The 24027-nt window shown below is 43.6% G+C and overlaps 1 protein-coding gene and 1 long non-coding RNA gene across 2 annotated transcripts; both read right to left on the reverse strand.

The window, feature by feature from the left end:
* Positions 1-16651: 16651 nt before the first annotated feature.
* LOC141630547 (uncharacterized) lies at positions 16652-18335 on the reverse strand. The gene is made up of 2 exons (XM_074443343.1): positions 17212-18335; positions 16652-16915 (listed from the first exon to the last, which is right to left on the reverse strand). Exons 1-2 carry the CDS (start codon positions 18326-18328, stop codon positions 16881-16883), a joined length of 1152 nt encoding a protein of 383 aa, XP_074299444.1. The 5' UTR covers positions 18329-18335; the 3' UTR covers positions 16652-16880.
* A 1069-nt stretch (positions 18336-19404) lies between these two features.
* LOC141627196 (uncharacterized) lies at positions 19405-21318 on the reverse strand. Its single transcript, XR_012536750.1, has 2 exons — positions 21055-21318; positions 19405-19737 (listed from the first exon to the last, which is right to left on the reverse strand). It is a non-coding gene; the product is annotated as an uncharacterized LOC141627196 (long non-coding RNA).
* Between the last annotated feature and the right edge of the window lie 2709 nt (positions 21319-24027).

A 24027-nucleotide genomic window follows, 5' to 3' on the forward strand; every position in this document is an offset into this window, starting at 1 on the left:
ATGTTACAATGTACCTTTATAAGTAATGTACTCAGTTTCCGTTCTAAAATCCGCAATGATTGACTGCCTGAAACTCTTCCAGCAGATAAACTCCTCAAAAAGACATAGCTAGATCGGGATTCCAAACCATCCCTATGTGTTTCGAAAATGGTATTTGTGTAACTCCTTACACAAACCTCAACTGGCATTTGTGTAACCCCTTACACAAATCAGTGAATTACATCAAAACACTTAGCTTTATATCGTTAGTCCTTCTCAAGTATTAAAGGATGATCTATAGGACTACTTGGTGACTATCACCTAAATTCAATTGGAAACGATTCGTCATACTCAAAGCATACAAAGAGTGAGGACAATAATACATCATCGCGTATTTAATTGATCCAGCAGCGGAAGCAAATGGAATCAATTCAAGCATGTTCAACTTGTTTGAAGCAGTCAAGAATCTTATCAATATAAGACTTCTGATTTAACGCTAATATATTTTAGATTCATATCTATATATAAATCTGGATACTTGAGATGTATTACACTTATCCTAAGTCTTAAATCATTCCCAATGATTAAAATGTCATCCACATATAAGACTAATAAGACCACCTTACTCCCACTAAACTTCATGTATAAACATAATTCCTCGACACTTCGATAAAAGTTTTATAACATGATCAAAACATTGATTTCATCTCACTTATGCCTCCTTAAGACTTATTCTTAAGTTTGCATACTATTTTAGGATTGTTAGGATTTACAAAACTCGTAAGATGTGTCAAATACACTTCTTCTAGAATCCAATTTAAGAAAACGATTTTGATATCCAACAGTCAAATCATACAATTATAAAATGCGGCAATCGCTAAGATAATCCAAATACATCGAAGCATCGCAACTATTGCAAACCCTTTGCCACCAATCAAGCTTGGAAAACATTTTTATACTCTTCTTGATGGGGCATATTCTGCACCCGCTGACCGAGTCAACACATTGAGCAAGGTGAAAGATAAAAGACAGCAAGTCAACGTATTAACAGCCTAACCGACATAGCCTCGTCGGCCATCACTGGGTCTCGGTCTCGGAACTAGCCGGCCGAGAGGCATATCCGCGTACTCACATCCAAATCCCCTCGGATGGAGTCAACCAGCTCGCCCTGGCCTGTCATGGGTCCCTCGGCCGAGGGTAAGATAGTCTTTCCATCTGCTAGCCACTTGGCCACTACGTGACAAAAGGTTAAAGTCTATAAATACTCCACTTCTCTCATTGAGAAAAGGATCCCAAAACTAACCGAAAAACTGGTATAAACTCCCTTATCTCTCTACAATATACTTTGCCAAGTTAACACACAACTTATCTCTTTAAGTTTACTGACTTGAGCGTCGGAGTGAGTACGCTCGGTACCAAGCCGAGCCCTCAGTTTGTTCATTTTTACAGGAGAGAGCGAAAGGAAGAGACAAGCAAAAGACGTCATTCTACAAGCTTAAGTGGTCATAAATCCTGCTCCGGAACTACACCCGGAACAATTGGCGCCGTCTGTGGGAATAGATACTAAAAGCTAGTCACCTGCCTTAAAAGAAAAAAAAAAACAAAACAAAACAAAACCATTCAAAGAGCTAAGAAGATGTCAAAACAACAAGAAATAATTGTGAGTGACGAAACTGCATTCTACCAGGATGACGCGTTCCCTAATTTTGAGATCGGGCAGTCCCCCACCGGCCGAGTCATTGAGCCGGTGAAGTGCGGGATGCCAAGAGAGCCAGAAACACCGCTGCCGACCGGCCAAGTCACAGTCATGGGACATGTGGTCGATGCGGCCAAATTGAAGCTATTCCCCGGACCGATGGGTGGTACGCCGGTTACCCCCGTCACGACGACGAGCGCGCGCCTCCACAGTGACCAGGGCCCATAAATTGACTCCGAACAACTTGACCAAAGTAATACAAGGAGTCGGGCATGCTAGGACGCCGGCGGAGCCCGTGGTGCCGATGTGGCACAAAGTCCTTCCCCCACTCGCGGGAGGACAGCGTCGCCGCGGCAACAACGAGGCCCGCCCCGAAGAAATGAAAGAAGTCCGACTCTCCAAAGTCGGACAACGAGAAGCCCTTCCCGCCAGATGGAGAGAAGCCGGACTAAGGTTGCGAGGAGCCGATCGCTGCGTGTCATTCGACACGTGGTCAGACAGCCCCTCAGTGCCTATGTCCTCGAAGTCTCTGTACCGACCAAACTGAAGCTGCCGCCCCTATCATACAAAGGGGATAGCGACCCAACCGACCATGCCGAGGCTTTCGAGTCGTACATGTCGGTATGGGAGCAGCCTGATGAGGTATGGGGTCGAGTCTTCCCAACGACCCTGCATGGGATGGCCCAGAGTTGGTACAAGGGGCTGCCTAATGGCTCGGTATACTGTTATGCCGACCTGAGAGACAACTTCATAGCCCAGTACGCTTGCAACAAGAGAAGGGCCGTGGAAACCTCGGATCTCCTAACTATCCGACAGGGGGAGGACGAGTCCCTCCGAAGCTATGTGAAGAGGTTCGACGCTAAGGTTCAGCAGATCTGTGAGCTGAACACCGAACTGGCGGCCTTCGCACTGATGAAAGGCCTCCTGAAAGGCGAGTTTAAAAACGAGCCGATCAAGTGCGAGGACCTCAACCTAGACACCGCTTAAAGATGGTCGACCGAGCCGTAAAGGTGGAGGACTATCACAAGACCTCGGGTAGGCCACGTGAAGCCGGGCACCCGAGAGGAAAAGCCGCCGGGACAACGTTGATGAAGGTCGCCGTGACGTGAATAGGTCACGGCCGAGAGATTTAATAGGAAATGAGCTCGCGGGCGGCCGGGGAGTTCGGGACCATACACCCGTAAGCGGTGCAAAGTAGTCTCACCCCCGGTCAAATCACCACCGAGGTCTTTACCCTAAGCAAGACCGAAGGGCGAAATGGGCAAGGCCCCCAAGGTGAGGGGGACGGCGACCTTAGCCGCTTTTGCGATTACCACGCTAAGCCGGCCATAAGGCCGACAACCGTCGGATCCGAGGAACGCCATCGAGGAGCTAATCCGAAAGGGGGCCCTCAAAGAAGTATGTAGCTGGAGGCCCGTAAACAAGCTCCGACGGGGCGAATAGAAAATCAGTATTCCAGCGAATGGGAGTGATCCAGGTTGTCATCGGGGGGAACGAGAACGGTGGGTCAGCTAATGGGCACAAACGGCACCTGAATGAGCTATACCAAGCCATCAACTTTGTGCCCAAAACAGCGATCCCCGCTTCCACAATCCCCGATATAACCATCGAAAAGAAGGACTACGAAGGAGTCGTTGCCCCGCACAGCGACCCGCTCGTAGTCCACCTAGACATAGCCAACCACTTGGTCAAAAGGTGCCTGATTGACACAGGCGCCTACACAAACATCATGTTCAGGGAGTGCTTTCTCAATCTCGGTCTGAAAATTGAAGACCTGAGCCCCTGCACCAACCCGCTATACAGCTTCTCCGGGCCGGCCTGGTACCCCTGGGGTCAATCAAACTGCCGGTGATGTTTGGCCAAGCCGATGCGGCTAAAAATGTTTTATTTGAGTTCGTGGTTATTGATGGTTCGTCCGCCTACAATGTTCTCATAGGCCGGGTCACTTTGAGCGAGGCCGATGCAGTGATGTCCATCCGGGCCCTGACATTGATGTATGTCTCGGACCGGGGGGAAGCACAAAAGCTTGTCTCAAAGGAAGAAAGAGATGAAATTGTCAATGTCCAAGTATCTTCCAGAGGGTGCAACATGCAATCCCTCAAAGTGGCGAAAAAATCAGAGAAAGGGAAGAGCCCATCCTTACAGCAGGAAGGCGATCCGATGCACACCAACGTCGGCATGGTCGAAGGAGCCGAGACCGAGGAAGTGGAAATTGACCCAGGGCGCACCGTAACTGTCGGTGTCGGCCTGGAGCCAAAATTCGAGCCGATCTCCTAGACTCGAGAGGAAGAACAAAGATGTCTTCGCATACTCGGCCGCCGAGATGCCAGGCGTGAGCGGAGGTGATCGTTCATAAGTCGAACGCATCGTCCACCGCTCGCCCTGTCAAGCAGAAGATGAGGAACTCCTCGGCCGAGAAGGATGAGGCCATCAAAGCCGAAGTAGACAAATTATTAGAGGCGGGCTTTATCATGCCTTGTACTTACCCTGAGTGGCTAGCCAATGTTGTAATGGTGAGGAAATCGTCAGGGGCGTGGAGGATGTGTGTTGATTTTACCAATCTTAATAAAGCGTGCCCTAAAGATTGTTATCCCTTGCCTCGAATAGATAGTTTAATTGACGCAACGGCAGGCTACACCATGCTAAGCTTGCTAGATGCCTTCTCAGGGTATCAGCAGGTGTTTATGGCCGAAGAAGACATGCCTAAGTGCGCGTTCATCACCGGTAACGGCACATACATGTATAAAATGATGTCGTTCGGTTTAAAGAACGCTGGCGCAACTTACACTAGGCTGGTGGACAAAGTGTTTCAAGATAAAAAAGGGCGAAACATCGAGGCTTACGTCGACGATGTTATTGTAAAAAGCAAGTCCGACAATGAGCACTTGGCGATTTCAATGAGACATTTTGTTCACTAAGGAAATATAAGATGAAGCTTAACCCAATGAAATGCAACTTCGGTGTCCGGCCGGTTTCCTCGGCGTGCTTGTCGTCGCCGGGGGAATTGATGCCAATCCGAGAAAGTCCAAGCAATACTAGACCTGCCGGAGCCGAGAAATCGAAAAGAGGTTATGATGCTAACCGGAAGGATGGCGGCCCTCGCCCGCTTCATCTCTCGGTCGGCCGACAAGAGCACTCCTTTCTTTAAAGTGCTGAAAGGGAATAAAGACTTTAGCTGGGGGAGGAATGAGCACGGCTTTCAAGCAAACAAAGCCCACCTTCTAACACTTCTGACCCTGTCCAAGCCGACGCTGGGGGAGACGCTATATCTATACTTGGCAGTTACCTCGGCCACGGTCAGTGCCGTAATCGTCAGGGAAGAAAACAAGCAGCAACACCCAATTTACTTTATCAGCCATACACTGCTGGCCGCCGAAAGAAATTACCCGCTAATCGAAAAAGCAGCCCTCACCGTCGTCGTTGCCGCAAGGAAGCTGAAACCCTACTTCGACGCGCATCCCGTGACGGTCTTAACCGACCAGCCATTGGAGAAAGCGTTAGAAAAATTCGAAAAATCCGGCAGACTTATCAAATGGGTAGTGGAGCTCTCCGTCTTTGGCATTCAGTACAAGCCGAGGCCCTCGATAAAGGGGCAAGCACTTGCAGACTTCCTGGCTGAGTGCACATATCAAGAAGAATCACAAACCCGTGTGGAAGTGTATACCGACGGGTCCTCCACGGCGAATGCACTCAGAGCCGCATCCTTATCACCAGCCCTAACGGGGACGAGTTTGAGTACGCCTTGAAGTTTACCTTCTCGGCCTCAAACAACGAATCCGAATATGAGGCGGTGATAACTGGAGTCGAGTTAGCTAGAGCTGCCGGGGCGGAGCATATTGTGTTGAAGATAGACTCGCTCCTAGTGACTAATCAAATCAGAGGAGAGTATGAGGCTCGAGACGATGGGATGGTGAGGTACCTGGAAAGGGTAAAAGCTGACACCTCAAAATTGAATTCTTTCCAAATACAGTTCATCCCCAGGTCTGAGAACAACCGAGCCGACGCTCTCTCAAAACTTGCCAGTTCAAGCATCAAGAATGTCAGTCGAACCGTGCTGGGGGATATCAGGAATGCTAAAAGCATCACTAAGACCGTCGGCATGGTGGGCGACATCAAAGCCGAGACGACGTGGATGACTCCGATAATGAAATACAAACTGACAAAAGAGTTACCGGAGGACCGCAGTCTCTCTCAGAAGATAAGAAGGATTGCCGCAAGGTACTTGGTGTTCGAAGAAGAATTATACAGAAGGTCCCTGATAAGACCACTCTTGAAATGTGTCGGCCCAGCCGACGCGGAGCTTATACTGACAGAGATTCACGAAGGCATCTGTGGACACCACATGGGGGCGAGAACGCTAGCCCACAAAGCTCTCCGAGCCGGCTACTTCTGGCCTACCATGCTGAAAGATTCCAGGGCAAAAACCAAGAAGTGCAAGAATTGTCAGATGCATGCTCCGGTAATACATGCACCTTCCCGAGACTCGCAGCCAAGATTTAGTCCCCTACCATTTGCACAATGGGGGATGGATTTACTAGGACCATTTCCGACGGCCTCCGGAGGAAGGAAGTACCTGATCGTCGCCGTTGACTACTTCACCAAATTGGTCGAGGCTGTCGCGGTACCTGCCAAGACCACGGCGGCCGTAAGAAAGATGATTTGGGAGAACATCATAACTCGTTTTGGGTTACCCCAAGTCATGGTATTTGACCACGGCCGAGAGTTTTGGAGTGACATGGTGATGAACTCGGCCGGAAGAGCTCGGTATCAAATTCGCATACTCCTCCGTCTCCCACCCTCAGAGCAACGGGCGGAGACGGAGACAGGCTAATAAAACAATATTGAACGGGTTGAAAAAGAAGGTTGAAGATCTAAAGGGAAGATGGGTTGATGAACTACCCGGCCCCGTGGTCACTTCGAACCACGGAAAAAGAAGCAACAGTGTGGTCCCATTCCACCTAGTCTATGGGTCCGAGGCCGTCCCGCTAATTGAAGCAGCGGTGCCGACATTTAGAACGCAAACCTTTGACCCGGTCGAAAATGAGGAAGGCCTCGAGAGCCTCCCAAGACTCGGTCGAAGAAAGTCGAGATACGGCACGGCTCAACTTGGCAATATATCAAAACCGAATGAGAAGAGCATACAACCGTAGGGTCCACAAAAGGGACTTAAGAGTAGGAGATCTAGTCCTAAGAAAGTCGGCCGCAACAAACAAAGGAAACATACATGGTAAAATGACGGCCAACCGGGAAGGACCCTACAAAGTGGTTGAAGAAATGAGGCCGGGGACATACCGGGTGACAGACATGGAGGGAGTGCCTCTAATGAGCCACCGGAACACGAACAACCTTAGAAAATACTTCATATAGCGGCGGAGGTGTCCGAGACCGTTGTGGGCACCCCAACGCGTGATTATATCTAATGAAGAGTGATCCAAGTTTTCCATCAAAATGAAGAGTCCCCTCCGTAGTCGTACCAAGGTAGACGCCACGGCCAAAGCTGGCAACACCGCAATGGCGGTTGATACTCGCGAAAGCGACCAACATGCTTAGTAGACGCCACCGGCAATCACTACAAATGCGATTGATACTCGAAAAGCGACCAACATGCTTAAGAACGTATGAGTACAGATTGAGAACGCAACTGATCGCCCCGCCAATCCGGAGTGGCAGAGGAAGCGATCAATATGTCTATAGATACGAACGCTGTCGAGCCGTAACCTCGATTGCCTCGGCCAAAGCCGGGAGTGACGAGGGAAACGACCGATACGCTAACATGTTCACAACAGCAGTTGGAAAGCGCAAATCTGACCGCCTCGGCTAAGACTGGGAGTGGAGGAGGAAGCGACCGACATGCCAACATGTTTAAAAATGTTTAAGTACAACAGATACGCATCTAACGCTCGCTAGGCCGAAGGTAAAAACGAAAAAGCGCTCAATATGTTAAAAACGTAAGAAGACAACTCAATGGAGAATGAGATCAAAGCCTCGGCCAAGCCGAAGGCAAATAAACAAACTTTATTGAAAAATGTTTACAGGTGGGGGCAAAACAAAGTCGACGGCCGTCCCCATAGGGATAGCCTAAATACAACCTACCAAAGTTTAAACGAAAAAGAAGAACAACAAAAGATTACAAACATAAGACTTGAAGCGCCAAAAGGATGGCAGGGAGGAAAGGCTCAATAGTTAGCCCCCGAACAGCTGAAGCTGTCAGAAGGACCGGGTGAATCTGGTGACGACCGCCCATCTCCCTATGCTTGTTCTGCGCGCCACCCAGCAGCAGTAAAGATCACCAACGGTGGGCGGCCCGTAGGAGAGCTTGCGGCTTCACTTGCCTTTGCCCTCTCACCTCCTCTCTCGCCTCCTTCACCTTAGAATCCCGGCCACCTTCTCCGCAGCCTCCCGAGCGGCCTTCGCCGCCTTCGCCTCATCCGCGCCCTTGGCCTCCCGCAGCCAGCCGCCTTCTCATCCGTGCCGGTCAAAATCTTGCCACGGGAAGAAGCCTTCAGGAACGATCTCTTTAATTGCATCCCTGGTAGCATCTTCAGCTTGGTCCCGGTACCGGGCACACATGTCAGGGATGATGACGGTCTTCAGCGTCTCAATATCCTTCTCCCTCTGATCAAGGATAGCCTTTGTGCCCTTGTGCTCCTTCGCCTCGGCCAGATGCAGGGACTTCCATCTTTCCCTCTGCTCAACCATGGTATTATAACCGCCCTGAAGTTTGTCTCTCTCCTCCCGCAGCTTAGCGGCGTCAGCCAACGCAGCCTCAATCTTGGCCCTCTCGGGCAGGACCAGCTTCTCAACTTCCTCCTTAAGCTTTCGCTCAGCGAGGAAGTCCTTCATGGCGGCCTGGAAGTTCTCCTTCGACCTCTCGGCCTCCTTCTTAGCAGCGGCAAGCTCGAGCCTAAGCTGTTCAAGCGCAGGGGCAGCTCGAGCCATGACCTTTTCTTGCTCCATAATATGAGCGCCGGCTAAATCAGTCCACTTCACCATCCTCTTGGACAACCTTATGCCTTCCGCCACAAGCTGAGCGGGGGAAACCTTCTGGGATGAGGAGTCGACGGTGACATTCTGATCGCCCGTCTGCACATGCTGCTTCTCCAATTGCCGTTCAGTGAGAACGACAGCCGGCGGCGGCTGATCTACAAAAAACCCAGACAAAGCATCCATGTCAACATTCATTGACATGTCAGAGAGCCTGTCATCAGGAACGCCTAAAGAACCTGCTAAATCCGAGCCATGGGTTAGATCCGTACCAGTTCTGGCCTTCTTGGACAGAGGGCCGGCTGACCCCTTCTCTTCCCCTGCCTCGGTAACAGCAGCAGCAGGCGTTGCTTCCTTCTTCTTATTCGAAGGAGGAGGACCCTCCACAACGGTGACCTCCTCTTCAACATCGACGACCACCTGCTCCTTTTGGACTACGGGGATTGAAGATTGAGCTGGAGTTGGCGTCGTAGCCGCCGCAGACGTTGTTCTTGGTCTCCGGCGCGGCACGTTACCGCCGATCTCCGCTCGAGCCGCCGCCACATCCATTGCCTTCATCGCCTGCTCTATAAGTTCGTGAGGGGCCGGTCTGCGATCACGTCGCTCGGCCTTAGGATGCAGCTCAACAACTCTCCCGTCCTGGTTGAGTCCCAACTTCTTTAGAATAGAGACGGGGAGATCACGGCCAAATCGATCTGCAAGAAACAAAGCAAGAGTTAAGTAAAAGAAGTAAACCAAGGCTCAAAAACGGAAGCATAAAAAGCAAAGGTGGGCCTCATACCGACCCCACTCACCCTGGCCGAGGGCCGGTATGAGGCCGACGTGGCAAAGCGGCTCATCCTGAAGAACGATCTGCGTCGGGGGCATCCATCCCTTCGGCGTGCCATCCTTCTCAGCCTCAAACAGCCTCATTGCCCGCTCTTCGTCCTCCTTAAGATAGACCTTCTTGGCGTCCATCTTAAGCTTATTCCGGGAGACATATCTGTCATGCTCCCCCTGATTCTCACACCGCAAGTTGACGCGGCTCCGAAAGGACCGGGCAAAGGATAGTCCTCCGCACCTCAACATATAGCCACCCCCTTCCAGTCCTTGCAAGATGTCGGCTTGGAAACGGTGACGTAACCCGGCTCAAGCTCAGACAGCTTTGTACCACCCCGAGCCGCCTAGGGTAGTCTGCCGAAGATGGTGAAGCCGGCGGAAGAGGTTCACCGTTGGGGCCTCCCCTTTAAAAAGACATAACCATACAAAGCCAATAATAGTCCTAATGGCCAACGGATGCAGTTGTGCCACAAACATGTTCATAGATTTGATTATGGCAAATGACGTGTTCATTAAGAGGAAATCGGAGCCCATACTCCGATGTCCGATGTACACGCGATACGAGCCTTCTAAGGGCAACACCACCCGATCACTCTCGGGATAACAATTCTATACCCCCTACCGAAGGAGTAATGGTCTTCAAAAAGATCGGGCCCGGGCAATGTGCCTAGCGAACTTGTTCGTCCAAACACGATCGATTGATCGAGCAAGGCTCGCCGTGCCACGAATAACGCGCCTCTCCGAATCGGATTGGGTCTCTTCATCATCATCATCATCGAAACCCTCCAAAAATTTCTCCTCAATTTCGGAGAGAAGGCGACTTACGGCCCCGAACCCTATCGGGGTGACAACCGGGCTCCCGCTCATCGTGACGGATGCGATGGTTCGCCCCCAGCCAAGAGAGGTACTAGGCATAGCATCAGCAGAAGACATAGTGGCAACAATTACTTAACAAGAAAAAAGATTGAGGAAGAATTTGTTTGTTTACCTTGAAAGAAAGTGTTACGCCGAGTAACGCTTTGAAGACTAGAGAGAAATTTCTTCGAAAAAGCTAAGAGAGAGGAAATTTTTTGAGAAAATGAAGTTTGATGGCCAAAATGAGTGGCTAACTGCTCTATTTATAGAGCAAAGCCCATTCAGTGGACCAATCAGAGCAAAGCCCATGAAGCGTCCACCAATCAGCACCAAGCCACGTGTCAAGCATGCAGCCACGGAAGGTCAATCGACATACAGTGATGAATCTTCTTCGACACGCTCCTTGGTATCTACTTGCTAAACGGCCAGCTGATCAACCAAGCTTGGCAGCACCGGCCGGGGGCAATCAAAAGCACACGGCATCCTCGACCTTGGTCTCGGCCAGCGCCATTTTCTTTTCCACATTGGATGTCCATTACACAACCATGTGGAGTGGGGATATGGTACGGCCTGAATAGAACCAAGCCGAGGCAGAAGATCGACATGTGCAGAATACGCTCAACACTCATCGAAGGTCCATACCACGGCATAGACTACGCTGGGGGCAAATTGATGGGGCATATTCTGCACCCGCTGACCGAGTCAACACATTGAGCAAGGTCAAAGATAAAAGACATCAAGTCAACGTATTAACAGCCTAACCGACATAGCCCGCTTTGTCACTGGTCTCGGTCTCGGAACTAGCCGGCCGAGAGGCATATCCGCGTACTCACATCCAGTCCCCTCGATGGAGTCAACCAGCCCCCGGCCTCATCATGGGTCCCTCGGCCGAGGGTAAGATAGTCTTTCCACCTGCTAGCCACTTGGCCACTTGGCCACTACGTGACAAAAGGTTAAAGTCTATAAATACTCCACTTCTCTCATTGAGAAAAGGATCCCAAAACTAACCGAAAAACTGGTATAAACTCCCTTATCTCTCTACAATATACTTTGCCAAGTTAACACACAACTTATCTCTTTAAGTTTACTGACTTGAGCGTCGGAGTGAGTACGCTCGGTACCAAGCCGAGCCCTCAGTTTGTTCATTTTTACAGGAGAGAGCGAAAGGAAGAGACAAGCAAAAGACGTCATTCTACAAGCTTAAGTGGTCATAAATCCTGCTCCGGAATTACACCCGGAACACTTCTAATTCGATTACACTGAAGAGGTCCAACATCTTCAAATAAATATATTAGGTTTTTCATCCGGCAATTGCACTTGGAGTCCATTTTGGATCTCATGGTTTGTAACTAGAAACAGCTTGTTTGTAAGTTACAGGTTTGTTACTTTCTAAAAGTAACATGAATTCATCACCTTCGACAAGAGATGAATTCGACCTGACCTCCTAGGTTCCGAAGAAACAACTACTGAATCTAACCAAGAAGAAATATTTTCCTACAACATATAATCAGTTTGTGGCTCTTGAACATTTTCTCCCACTCTGTCTTCTAGAAATAAATTCTTATCCTAGAAATACAGCATCACGAGCCACAAACACTTTGTTCTCGTGACTATTGTAGGATTAATGAGCACTTGTTTCTTTCGGACAACCTACAAATAAGGTACCCTACCTCTCCATATCTCATATGAAGTGTATTCGACTATTTAAGTGTGCTTTGAATTAGTGAGAAAAAGAAATAGCACACAAAATAATAAAACCCCAAAATAAAATCAAGTAGCTCAATGTAACTTGATAAAGTCCAAACCATATCATATATGATTCGATTCTCCTTCCAATCACACTTTATCTCATAATGTGAACTAGGAGAAGCTAACTTGTGATACTATATCACACTTCTAAATCAAGGTCATTACTCAGATATTCCACACTACAATCGGATCGTGAGTCTTTGATCTTATAATCTTGTTGGTTATCTAATTCACCTTGAAACTCTTCGAACTCTTCAAAGATCTCTCTTTATACCTCATTAAGTAAACACATTAGTATCTACCTAAATCGTCGGTAAAAGAAAAGAAGTAATCATAACCTTCTCTGGTGGTGATTGTTATTCGTCCATAACTTATTTGCTCGATCTCCTTTTCAATAAAAGGTCACAAGGCATCTTCCTTTGAATACAAGATTCGAATATACCATAAGAGTCATTATCAAATGATTCTAAGAGTACTAGCTAACTCCAGTCTCGTAATACGTCTATCATTCCAGAATTAAGATCTGATCGGGGTCACCAGATTTGAGTCTTTTATAATCTATAATCTATATGATATATAATTCTAGTTTGGTCTAGAATAAACCAAATCATGGCATATAAGGGTACAACGCTTGTTTAAATCACAAGAGTGAAACCCTCTATGTTTTACACAAAACGTTATATTCTTATTTAGAGTTTGTATACATACTAATTTTTTTTAAGATATAAGTCTAAACCCAAAAACTAGATCGAGTACATAATAACATTTACATGTCACTTAATGAAACGACAACTACTCTAGTTCTATTTCCTATGTAAAGGTAGACATTTATTCATGGTTAGTCGTCACACGATTATCATGCCATGTATTAAATACAATTATGAGAACCACCACCGGTATCAAATATCGACGAAGTGGTACTAGCATAACTAATGTCAATCATATAGATATTTAGAGAAGAAATTACTTGTAGATGTCACACACCCAATTCCCTTAATCTCCATGTATTTGGGGTAGTTTCTCTTACAGTGTTCAACACCGTCATAATAGAAACATTATTGGTCGAGATTGGTACCTCGCTTAGGTTTGGCGTTTGCTATTCTCAATAGCTTTGCTTTTACCTTTGCCTTATACCAATACCATAACCATACCAATTTCCTTCTTAAACCTCGTCCTATTCTTAACAAATAAGAGTAAAAATCACTTTTAAAGCTCCCACTCACTTCCATGAATCTCTGCTTAGGCAAGTAAAAATTGAATCTGATGAAGATTATTCTTTACTTTATTCTCAATTTACTCTCAAAAGGGTAAAAAAGCTTTCATGAAGTGATTGCGGTATTTGGTCAATCACGATTTCTAACAAATTTAATTACCAAGCCGTTCAAGTGTTTCCAAGTAGTCAAACAATTTAAGCATGTGAGAACTAAATGATTGTATACAGGAGAATATTAACGTATCCCATGAGCAATATGATTGAAAAACCGTTGTTGTAAGTATGTATCTTTGCCAAGCATCAAAATCCTTTTTGACCAAGCATGACATACATTCATAAAGTACTTTATCCTTACTACGGTTAACACAAAGATTAGAAAGATAAATGCAATTTGTCTTTAGCTATGGTGATTGATAAACTAAGAATAGGAGATGGAGAAAGTTATGAATGTATTGAATGAATAACAAGGATACAGCCGTGTGTTTATATACATGAGTTCTCTACGATGACCTAGCTTACATAATAAGAAAGCGATAATATCTTAGCCCATAATATGGAGATTACGAGATAATATCGTAATTACGAAGATACACACAGATTACATCAAATATTAACACAATATATTCTCACACTCCCCCTCAAGTTGGAGCACTTGAGAATTCAATGCCCAACTTGCGCTGAAGGTAATTGAACGCTTCTCGACCAAGAGCTTTTGTAAACAAATCCGCAATCTGATCTTTGCTTCGTACATGATGTGCTGCAATATTTTTTACCACCAAATGTTGACGAATAAAATGGCAATCAATCTCAATATGCTTCGTACGATCATGAAACACCGAATTCTTTGCTATACTTAACGCCGCTTGATTATCGCAAAATACTCTCATAGGGGCGTTATGTAAAATACCCAAAGAAGCCAAAAATGATTTAACCCATACTAACTCACAGGTTAGTGCCGCCATCGCTCTATACTCAGCCTCGGCTGTGGAAAGTGCTACGGTGCGCTGTTTTCTTGCTTTCCACGAGATTGGTGTATTCCCTAATGCCACGAAATAACCACTCAAAGAGCGCCTCGTCAATGGACAACTTCCATAATCCGAATCACAGTAGCCACGCAACTGCAGCACTGATGTACGATCCATCACTATCCCCTTTCCGGGATCCTTTTTTAAATATCGCACCAATCTAACAGCGGCCTCCCAATGTTCCTTCCTGGGTTCATGAACAAATTGTGATAATATGTGAACTCCATACACTAGGTCAGGCCGGGTAATGGTCAGGTAAACAAGTCGTCCTACCAATCGTCTATACTTCATGGGATCACGAAGAAGCTCACCTTGAGCGAGGGCCAAGTTATGGTGCTGTTGAATTGGTGTGTCGACGGGCTTGGCTCCCAACATTCCTGTTTCTTCAATGATTTCCAACGCATATTTTCGTTGATTAAGAAAAAGACCCTTCGCCCCCGAGGCCACTTCAATCCCGAGAAAATATTTCAATCGTCCCAAGTCCTTTATCCCAAAACGGTCATTAAGAAATGACTTAAAAACCTCGCATGCCTTTTTATCGTTGCCAACCATTATCATATCGTCGACATATACCAAGACGGCTATAAAAGTACCATTTTTATTTAGTGTAAACAACGAATAATCTGCGAGAGATTGAACAAAACCATACCGCTTTAAAGACTCGGTTAATTTGGCAAACCAGTTTCGAGAAGCTTGCTTGAGACCGTATAAGGACTTCTGTAATTTGCAAACTTGATTGGTTCGATTGACCTGAAAACCTTGGGGCAGCTTCATGTATACCTCCTCATCCAAATCGCCATGTAGAAAGGCGTTATTCACATCTAATTGATCAATTATCCAAGCTTTAGTTATTGCTACTGCCAACAAGCATCTTACGCTTGTCATTTTAGCAACGGGTGCATATGTCTCGTGATAGTCTATCCCCTCGACTTGCGTGAAGCCTTGTGCAACCAGCCGCGCTTTATACCGTTCTATTGTTCCATCCGCTTTGTATTTAACCTTATACACCCACTTGCAGCCAATGGGACGTTTGCCTGCCGGTAGTGTTACGACTTTCCATGTACCGTTTAATTCCAAAGCTTGTATTTCTTTGGCCATTGCTTCACGCCAGTTCTGGTTTTTAACGGCCTCAAGATAGTGCTTTGGTTCCTTTACAGCATCGACAGCGGTTAGGAAATTTCTGTGAGACAAGGAAAAACAACTAGCAGTGATATAATTCGGTATTGGATATCGCGTACCTTTTTGCTATGACGATGATGGAGTAGGGTGAGCACTTGTGTTGGGGTTTATGATCTTCATTGATTTACATATGTAGTCTTTTCTCCAGTAAGGTTCGAATTTCTGACGGTGACCACGTCCTTGATTTTCTTCCTCGACGTGCAGCTGCTCACTTTCTCCTTCAATATTCTCCTGGCCAGTATGAATGATTTGTTCATTTTCAACGTTAACAAATTCATTCTCCTGGGCATTGTGCATTATTTGTTTACTCTCACTATTAGGACTATCATTTATCCTAATTTCGGATTCCTGGGCATCATTGGTGGAAATACCATTATCAATAATTGCATCTTCAATGTAGGTGGAATCCGTTGGGTAAGGGTCATTTGGTTTAGTGGTTGCATACGGATAAATATGCTCGTAAAAAATCACATCTCTGGACACAAAAGATTTATGTCCTTTTATATCATAAACTTTCCAACCCTTCTTCCCATTTGGATATCCAATAAAAAGACATCGCTTTCCTCGCTCACCAAATTTGTCTTTCGCCTTGTCTTTACTGTGAACATAGCATAGACTACCAAAGACTTTAACATTATCTAGGGATGGCTTCTCACCATGTAACAATTCGTAGGGTGTACGCCCGTCTAGGACTGGAGTGGGAGTTCTATTAATTAAGTACGCAGCGGTCATGACACAGTTCCCCCAAAACTCGATCGGTAAATTAGCTTGAAATCGTAGTGCTCGTGCCTTTTCAAGTAAATGTCTATGCTTCCTTTCGACTCTCCCATTTTGTTGTGGAGTGTCAACATTACTGGACTGATAAATCATACCATTTTCTGCATAATATTTTTTTAAAGAATCCGAAAAAAATTCCGTCCCATTGTCACTTTGCACTACCCTTACCATTTTACCAAATAGAGTTTTGGTCATATTAAAAAAAAATTTCATCAGTATACCAACCTCCCCTCGATCTTTCATTAAATATACCCAAACGGCCCTACTATAATCGTCAATGATGGTAAAAAAATAGTGAGCTCCTGACAAACTATGGGATCGATATGGTCCCCATATATCACAGTGAATGAGGTGAAATAAAATAGTACTTCGTTTATTATTAAGAGAAAAAACCGATCGCGTTTGTTTTGCGCGACAACACGAATCACAAACATGTTTAATGTTCCAAACCAAATTCTTGCCAACTAAATTAGAAAAGCGAGAAAGGACACTACTTGAAGGGTGCCCAAGTCTATTGTGCCATAGTTCAGAATCCTCTATTACTTTTGTCTTTGCCACCATATGTCGATAATCAGATGCAAAGACATAAACCCCTTGCTTTTGCTCACCCCGTCCAATCGTCGTCCTCGTACATTGGTCCTGTATAACACAACAATCCGAATAAAATATCACAACATAGTCATTATCCTTAATAAGTTGTTGGACGGAGATTAAGTCGCAAGTTAATGAAGGCACGTATAAAACGTCATTTAAAACAAAATTATCTCTTAATGTGACACGCCCATGTTCGCGTGCCTTAACATGTCGGCCATCAGGTAACCCTACCAGGGACTCATCTTCTGTCCAAATATTTGACAGAATATCTCGCCTTCCTGTCATGTGGTGCGAAGCACCACTGTCTATGAGCCAATCAATCATGTAATTATCTGTCATACCTTGCTTTAGTTTCTGATTTGACTCAGAATTGCTTAACAAACCGCGGATTTTCTCGACTTCGTCTGAGGTGAAATCATTGCTTCTTTGTCCTGCATCACCGGAAGTTCCAACAGCATTGGCATGAACCTTATTCCCTTGTCCACGGCCTCTGCCTCCGCGTGCTCCTCCACCACGTCCACCTCTGCGTCCTCCGCGTCCTCTACCACGTCCCCAATTGGGTGGGAAACCGTGTTTGACAAAACAATGGTCTTCATCATGATAAAACTTCTCGCAATAAGAGCACTGTAATGGTTTCGACTCCTCTTGCTCATTCGTGCCATTGATTTCGCGACCCATTCCACTTGGTTGAGCTTTGACGGTCATTGCTGCCTCAACCTTTTCTTCCTTGATTCGAGTGACTGCCTTGTGCCTTTCCTCTCGCAAAACCAGTGAATAGGCCCTGCTTAGGGTGGTAATGGTGTCCTCCATGAGCAGATTTGATCGAAGATTGCTGTAGAGGGCAGAGTTAAGTCCCATCAGAAATTGGTGGACTTTCTCTTCCTCGCGCTCCTTAAGCAAAGCTGCTGCCGCTCCGCACGTACACTTGGGAACACGGCTATAACTACTCAACTCATCCCAGATCGTTTTCAATTGAGTATAATATTCAACGACCGATAAATCTCCTTGCTTGCATTCGGTCAAGTCAGCCTTTAATTGGTGAACCCGTGGAGCGTTTCCAGCCGAGAAACGTTCCCTCAATTCTTCCCAAATTTCAAAAACGGTTCCTGAAAACGTGATGCTTGGATGTAATTTGGGATTAATTACATTCCGAAGCCACGCTTTAACCATGGCATTGCTTTGCCTCCAAGCGATGCCTTCAACATTCTCTTCATCTCCTTCAGTGATGACGGGCTGTTTTACTTTACCCTCGATGAACCCCAACTTGTTTTTGGCATCGAGGCCATTCCGTACAGCATCTGCCCAAAGGTCGTAATTATCCCCATCGAAAATTGTTTGGGTAAGCATTAGGCTAGGGCTATCGGATGGATGGAGGAACAAAGGAGACGACATTGGGATGGTGGTTGTCTTTCCACTCCCACTGCCTTTGTTCTCGGTGGTGATAATTGTGCCTGTCATTCTCTCGAAAAAATTGGTATTTTTTTTAGGATTTCTCTGGTACCATGATAAACTAAGAATAGGAGATGGAGAAAGTTATGAATGTATTGAATGAATAACAAGGATACAGCCGTGTGTTTATATACATGAGTTCTCTACGATGACCTAGCTTACATAATAAGAAAGCGATAATATCTTAGCCCATAATATGGAGATTACGAGATAATATCGTAATTACGAAGATACACACAGATTACATCAAATATTAACACGATATATTCTCACAGTGATTTTGTGTTAATGGAGATATGCCTCATAATCGAAAAATAAAATTGCTACTGTATCTTTTCAAAGAACAATTGGTCTCCCTTGTGACGGGTCACCATTTGTGGCGGATATTTTGTGAGTTAAAATGGTAACAAAATGGGTTAGTGGAGAAAGGGGATCACGTGAATAGTGTTGCAGAGAGAGAAAAAGTGGGTACTTTGTGAGGTAAAATGGTATCCGTCACTCCAGAGTGACGGATATGTGCCGTCACAAATGAGATTTTGTGTTCAAAGAAACCCTTTTCATGAAAGAACGGAATTTTGACTTTATAGAAGAAAGAGTGAATGAGATGTTTAGTCATTGCGCGATATACAACTATTAATGCAAAAAAAATGGAAATTTAATACTCATCGTTTAAAATACTTGAAAAATAATTTAAAATTTAACAAGTTAAGTTGCACTTATATAATGATCTCCCACTGAATTATATAAACTATTCCAAGATCCGTCTTTAATTAATTTCGGGCACGCTGAGCCGATACATCCCAATCTTAATTAAATTCGGTGAGTTAACTTTTAACTGATTCTACACCTAGAACTCTTGGTCGACAAATTTCTTAAATTCATCTCTAGCCCCGGAACTGAGACTCGTCTCTGCATTCCTTTGAGTCCAACCAACTTTGACGTGTAACAACAATTATTACCCTACTTTCCCAACATAAAAAAAAAGGGAACACCCCGTTGAGGCGAGCGTGGCCCTAATGAAGAAGGGATTCATAGGTGCAACTAATTGGTAAGGTTAATCTTAATTTTAATTAGAGTGAGAGATCTTGTCAATTAATCATCTATCACTTTTAGGTGAACTAAAACGGTGATTCTAGACGATTGTAAATTGAAAACATTCATATGAAATGATAAAAATGCATGTTGTGACGATTTGGCATGAATGCATGATAAACATGTAATAAAGCAATAAAGTCCTAGTATGGCCACCTAATAAATCTAGCAAACCTAATTAACTAGACTATTACATTTCGGAAACCAACTCCTTGGTCCCTTGGGTCTTCATTGGAACGCCTTCCAAGGAACCTCCGTCTTTTGGAATTCGGAACTCCTTTTCGAAATACCATCGTCTCGTGGAAACTCCGTCTTTTGGAAAAACGCTGGCATAAATAAATAACTACTATAAGCAAATTACATATCTACTCCTATTATACATTAATTAAAATAAATAAAATAAATCTATTAATTAATTAATTACAAACCGACGATACGAGATCGTATTTAAATTACAAACCAACCGATATTCCCTACATTGGGGGTAATACCGAATTATAACTATGGCCATACTAGGAAAAATTACATGATTAATAAATAAAATCCATTCATCAACATAAATAATAAATATGTATTAAAAATAAAAACATGCCAAATCATTCTAGCTTACCAACAACGATCACTTGAGCTCGGTTTTGCGGAATTGGACATTTTTAACCATTAAAAATTCCATAATCAACTCTTAAAATATTTTTAGGATTAACATATCCTTTAATCTGGTATAACCCCAAAAATTAGTCCCCACTAATTATTTGGTGATTTATTAAGTTAATTGATCTTTATAGCCAAAATTACCCGTAAAATCACAACTTTTATGAAATAAATCAATTTAATCATAACCTTTATGGAAAAATTGAATCTAATAATTTTTTACATTATGGAACCATACCAAAATGGTGTGCATGTCAAAAATTTAGCCCATAAAATCGATTTCTAGCAATTTCGCAATTTAATCGATAATTGTACATTTTATTTAATTCCAAATTAAACCATAAAAAATTATAAAACCTTCAAAACAAAATTTTGAACATTTTGGAACAAATTCCAATAGCTAAAAATGGGAAAAATTTCAACCAAAAATTCGATTAATAATTATTGACAAAATAACTCCTATTTATCAATTTTAATCAAATAAAAATCGATAATCATGTAAAAATTAACCATATTAATTTCTTAAATTCTACTTCTCATAATTAAAACATGCAAGTGATTATTTGTCAATAACCATGTCTAAAATTAACATGCAACATAATTTTGTTAATAATTAACTAAAATTAATGCATTTTAACTCGGTTTTAATCAAAAATACGTAATTATAAGCTATAAAATTCCACAAAATTAAACACTTTCGACCCTAAACACCTTAGGACCAGAATATAACAGGCAAAATAAAATTTTGAGTAAAAACTAATTTTAACATCAAAATTCCAATTTTATCAATTTATCTTATAAAGTGATAAAACCGTCTTAAAATCGACATGCATGTATTAACAATGCTCTTATACCACTTGTTAAGAATAAGACCTTAGTTAGACTCCTCTAATTAAATACCAAGTTACTTCTTAACTTAGTTTAAGATGGTATTATAACATGCATGTAAAAGGTAAGCTAGAAATAAGAAGAGAAAAACGAAATTTCCTCACATTGTAGAAATGGCCGAAATATATGGGCACAACAAGGACACATTCCTTTGTTGTTCTTGAGCTTAATGATAGATGGATGCTCCTCCATACCCAAAGTTCCCAAAGTAGGAAACCTCCTTTAAGTGCAAATCCAAGACTAGCTCAAAATACTTAGCTTTATTAACTAGATAAACACTAAGTACAACCCTCAAATAATATATATAATAATACTACTTTTAATATAATACATGATGTATATAATTTTAGGTGAGTTTTGATGTGGATATAATATGAAAATTGAAGAACAATTTTCTCCCTTTTTCTCTCCTCTTACACGGCCCAAGTAAGCTTTTTATGACCAATTTTTGTCTCAAAAATTGTTACATGCAAATGGTGTGTAGTGGGGTATTTTGTATTTATAGGAAACTTTAGAGTGATTGTGACAAAGCACATGCACATGGTCAAGCATCTTTTTGTCAACAAATTGACAAAATTTTAATTAGAGTGTAAAACACTCCTCACTTACACGGCTCATGTGTGTGATTTGGGTCCATTTTAATTTTTGACATTTATCCCATAAATAATGCTTATTAGTCTTATATTTAATTACAATGTGTCTTGCTTGTAACGGGCATTATCCGTCACAAGTTGAAGACGGATAATGCTCCTCTCACAATAAAGCAAGTGGGAGGACAAGTGGGGTGGAAATGGAGCATATATCCCATGGATAGTGTCACTTACATATTGTGAAAGGAGCACTATCCGTCTTCAGCTTGTGACGGATAGTGCCCGTCTTCAATGAGAATTTGTCATTTAATTATCATATATAATTAAATATTAATTTCATTATTTAACACTTAAATCATACAAATTAACAACCAATACACACTTAACTTTTAAGTGTCATTTGACTACTTTATCAGTATATAAAGTGTCTTATAAAACCAATTAGTTAATATTACAATCCTTAGCAACTATAATTAACTAATTACCTCCGCCTCACAACATATGCATAAATAATATATTATTTAGTAAATTAACTATTAATTACTAAATATTATTTAATTTTAATCATATTAAAATTTTATTAGTCAATTGTCATATAATTGAATAATAAACTCTCTTGGCCCGAGTTCCAAACTCGTCTTAAAAACAAACTCACATGATTCAAGGGACTAATTAAATACTCCCTCCAATTTCATTTATTGTTCGTCTTTCCCTTTCCATCCATTTTCCTTATTATTCTTTCTTTCCTTTTTTGGACAACTTTGTGTGGTCCAAAATCAATTTGATGTGTAGTCATGTGTATTGTGTGGTCCAAATTAATTCCCTCATTTCTTATGCCAAAAAGAAAAGGGGAACAATAAATGAAATTGGAGGGAGTATATCTTTATATAAATAATAAGTTTTTCATTTGGGCATCATCCTATATGTCTGACCGAAAGGGATCAGTTGAACACCGTCGTTAGTAACGTCTAACTCTAGTCAGCTGAGCATTACCGATATACGTTGATCAACTGACGAGTATAATATAAATATTACGGAGTATATCCCTAATATTCCTTTTATGAGATTTATTATGTAGACGCACTATTTAAGAGGACACCTACTCCAACACAGACTTCAACGAAGTATATAGTGAGTGCCTGTTGATAAGCATAATCCTGGCTAACTGTTTTATTCTCTAAATATCTTTGTATTATCTAGAATGATCCTTGAGTATAATATCTTGTAATTATAGTTAACTTGTAATCTTAGCTACCTGGGTTCTTTAGGGTTTGCATACTTCCATCTCCTTGTATATATACCTCGACATATTGTTAATATAACTTAAGCTTTCACAAACTCCTCTCTTTCTACTCCTTACATGGTATCAGCCAAACGATCCTTTCATGGCAGCCTCAACAATCCCTAACAAAGATGATCCGACCAATCCATTTCTCGTTATCAATGTCCACTCGGTTGAAAAACTCGATGGCTCCACCAACTATCTACAATGGAGGACACAAATTCAGTCTCTCCTTGTTGGCTATGACCTTTTTGGCTTTGTTGACGGTACCACCGTCCCTCCCTCCAAAACCCTAGCGAGTGAGAAGTCCTCATCCCCTATTCCTAACCCGGCCTACACCTATTGGTTCCGGCAAGACAAATTACTTCACGGTGCTTTAGCGGGCACACTCACAGGCCCTGTTGCTGCCCTAACCACCCGTACTACCACTTCCAAGGAACTTTGGGACACCCTTAGTTCCACCTATGCTCTACCCTCCCGCGGCCATATCAAACAACTCAAACAAAAACTCAGTGTCGAAGACATCACTGATCGCATTCTCGAAAATCTCGACGACTCACGCTATCAGTCCGTCATCGATGATGTTCACACGCGTGATACCTCTATATCATTTGTTGAATTACACGAAAAATTACTCCATAAAGAGCTTTCCATACAAGCCCTAGAACACACCACTGTTAGCTCCTTCCCCGCCACTGTCAATGCTACCCAAACCCGTCCCTACCACAACCGTACGTCCGTACCTCTCACTATCCACCACGCACTCCTTCTCCCTCTGTCAACCACGCCCCTCCTTCCTCCAACTCTGCTCCTCGTTCTCCGTACAAAGGTCGTTGTCATTTGTGCAACACCCAAGGACACTCCTTGTATTACTGCCCTGTGTTCAAGGAATTATACCCTGACATCAGGGTTCCTCGTCCTCCACCCCGCACCACTCCACAAGCCCACACCACAGCCTTGCAATCTCCCTCCTCCTCCGACCCCACTGGTCAATACATCCTCGACAACGGTGGTTCACACCACGGCACAGCCGACTTGTCCCCCCTTTCTCTTCATTGCCCTTATGATGGTACCGACGAAATAGTCATTGGCGATGAAACGGGTCTTCCATTTACACATTATGGTTCCTCTCTTCTTCCCTCTTCCTCTCGTGTGTTTGTTCTAAATAACGTTTTATGTGTCCCAACCATGCGCAAAAATATAAT

The sequence above is a fragment of the Silene latifolia genome, chromosome Y, assembly GCF_048544455.1.
Source record: "Silene latifolia isolate original U9 population chromosome Y, ASM4854445v1, whole genome shotgun sequence".
NCBI lineage: Eukaryota > Viridiplantae > Streptophyta > Magnoliopsida > Caryophyllales > Caryophyllaceae > Silene > Silene latifolia.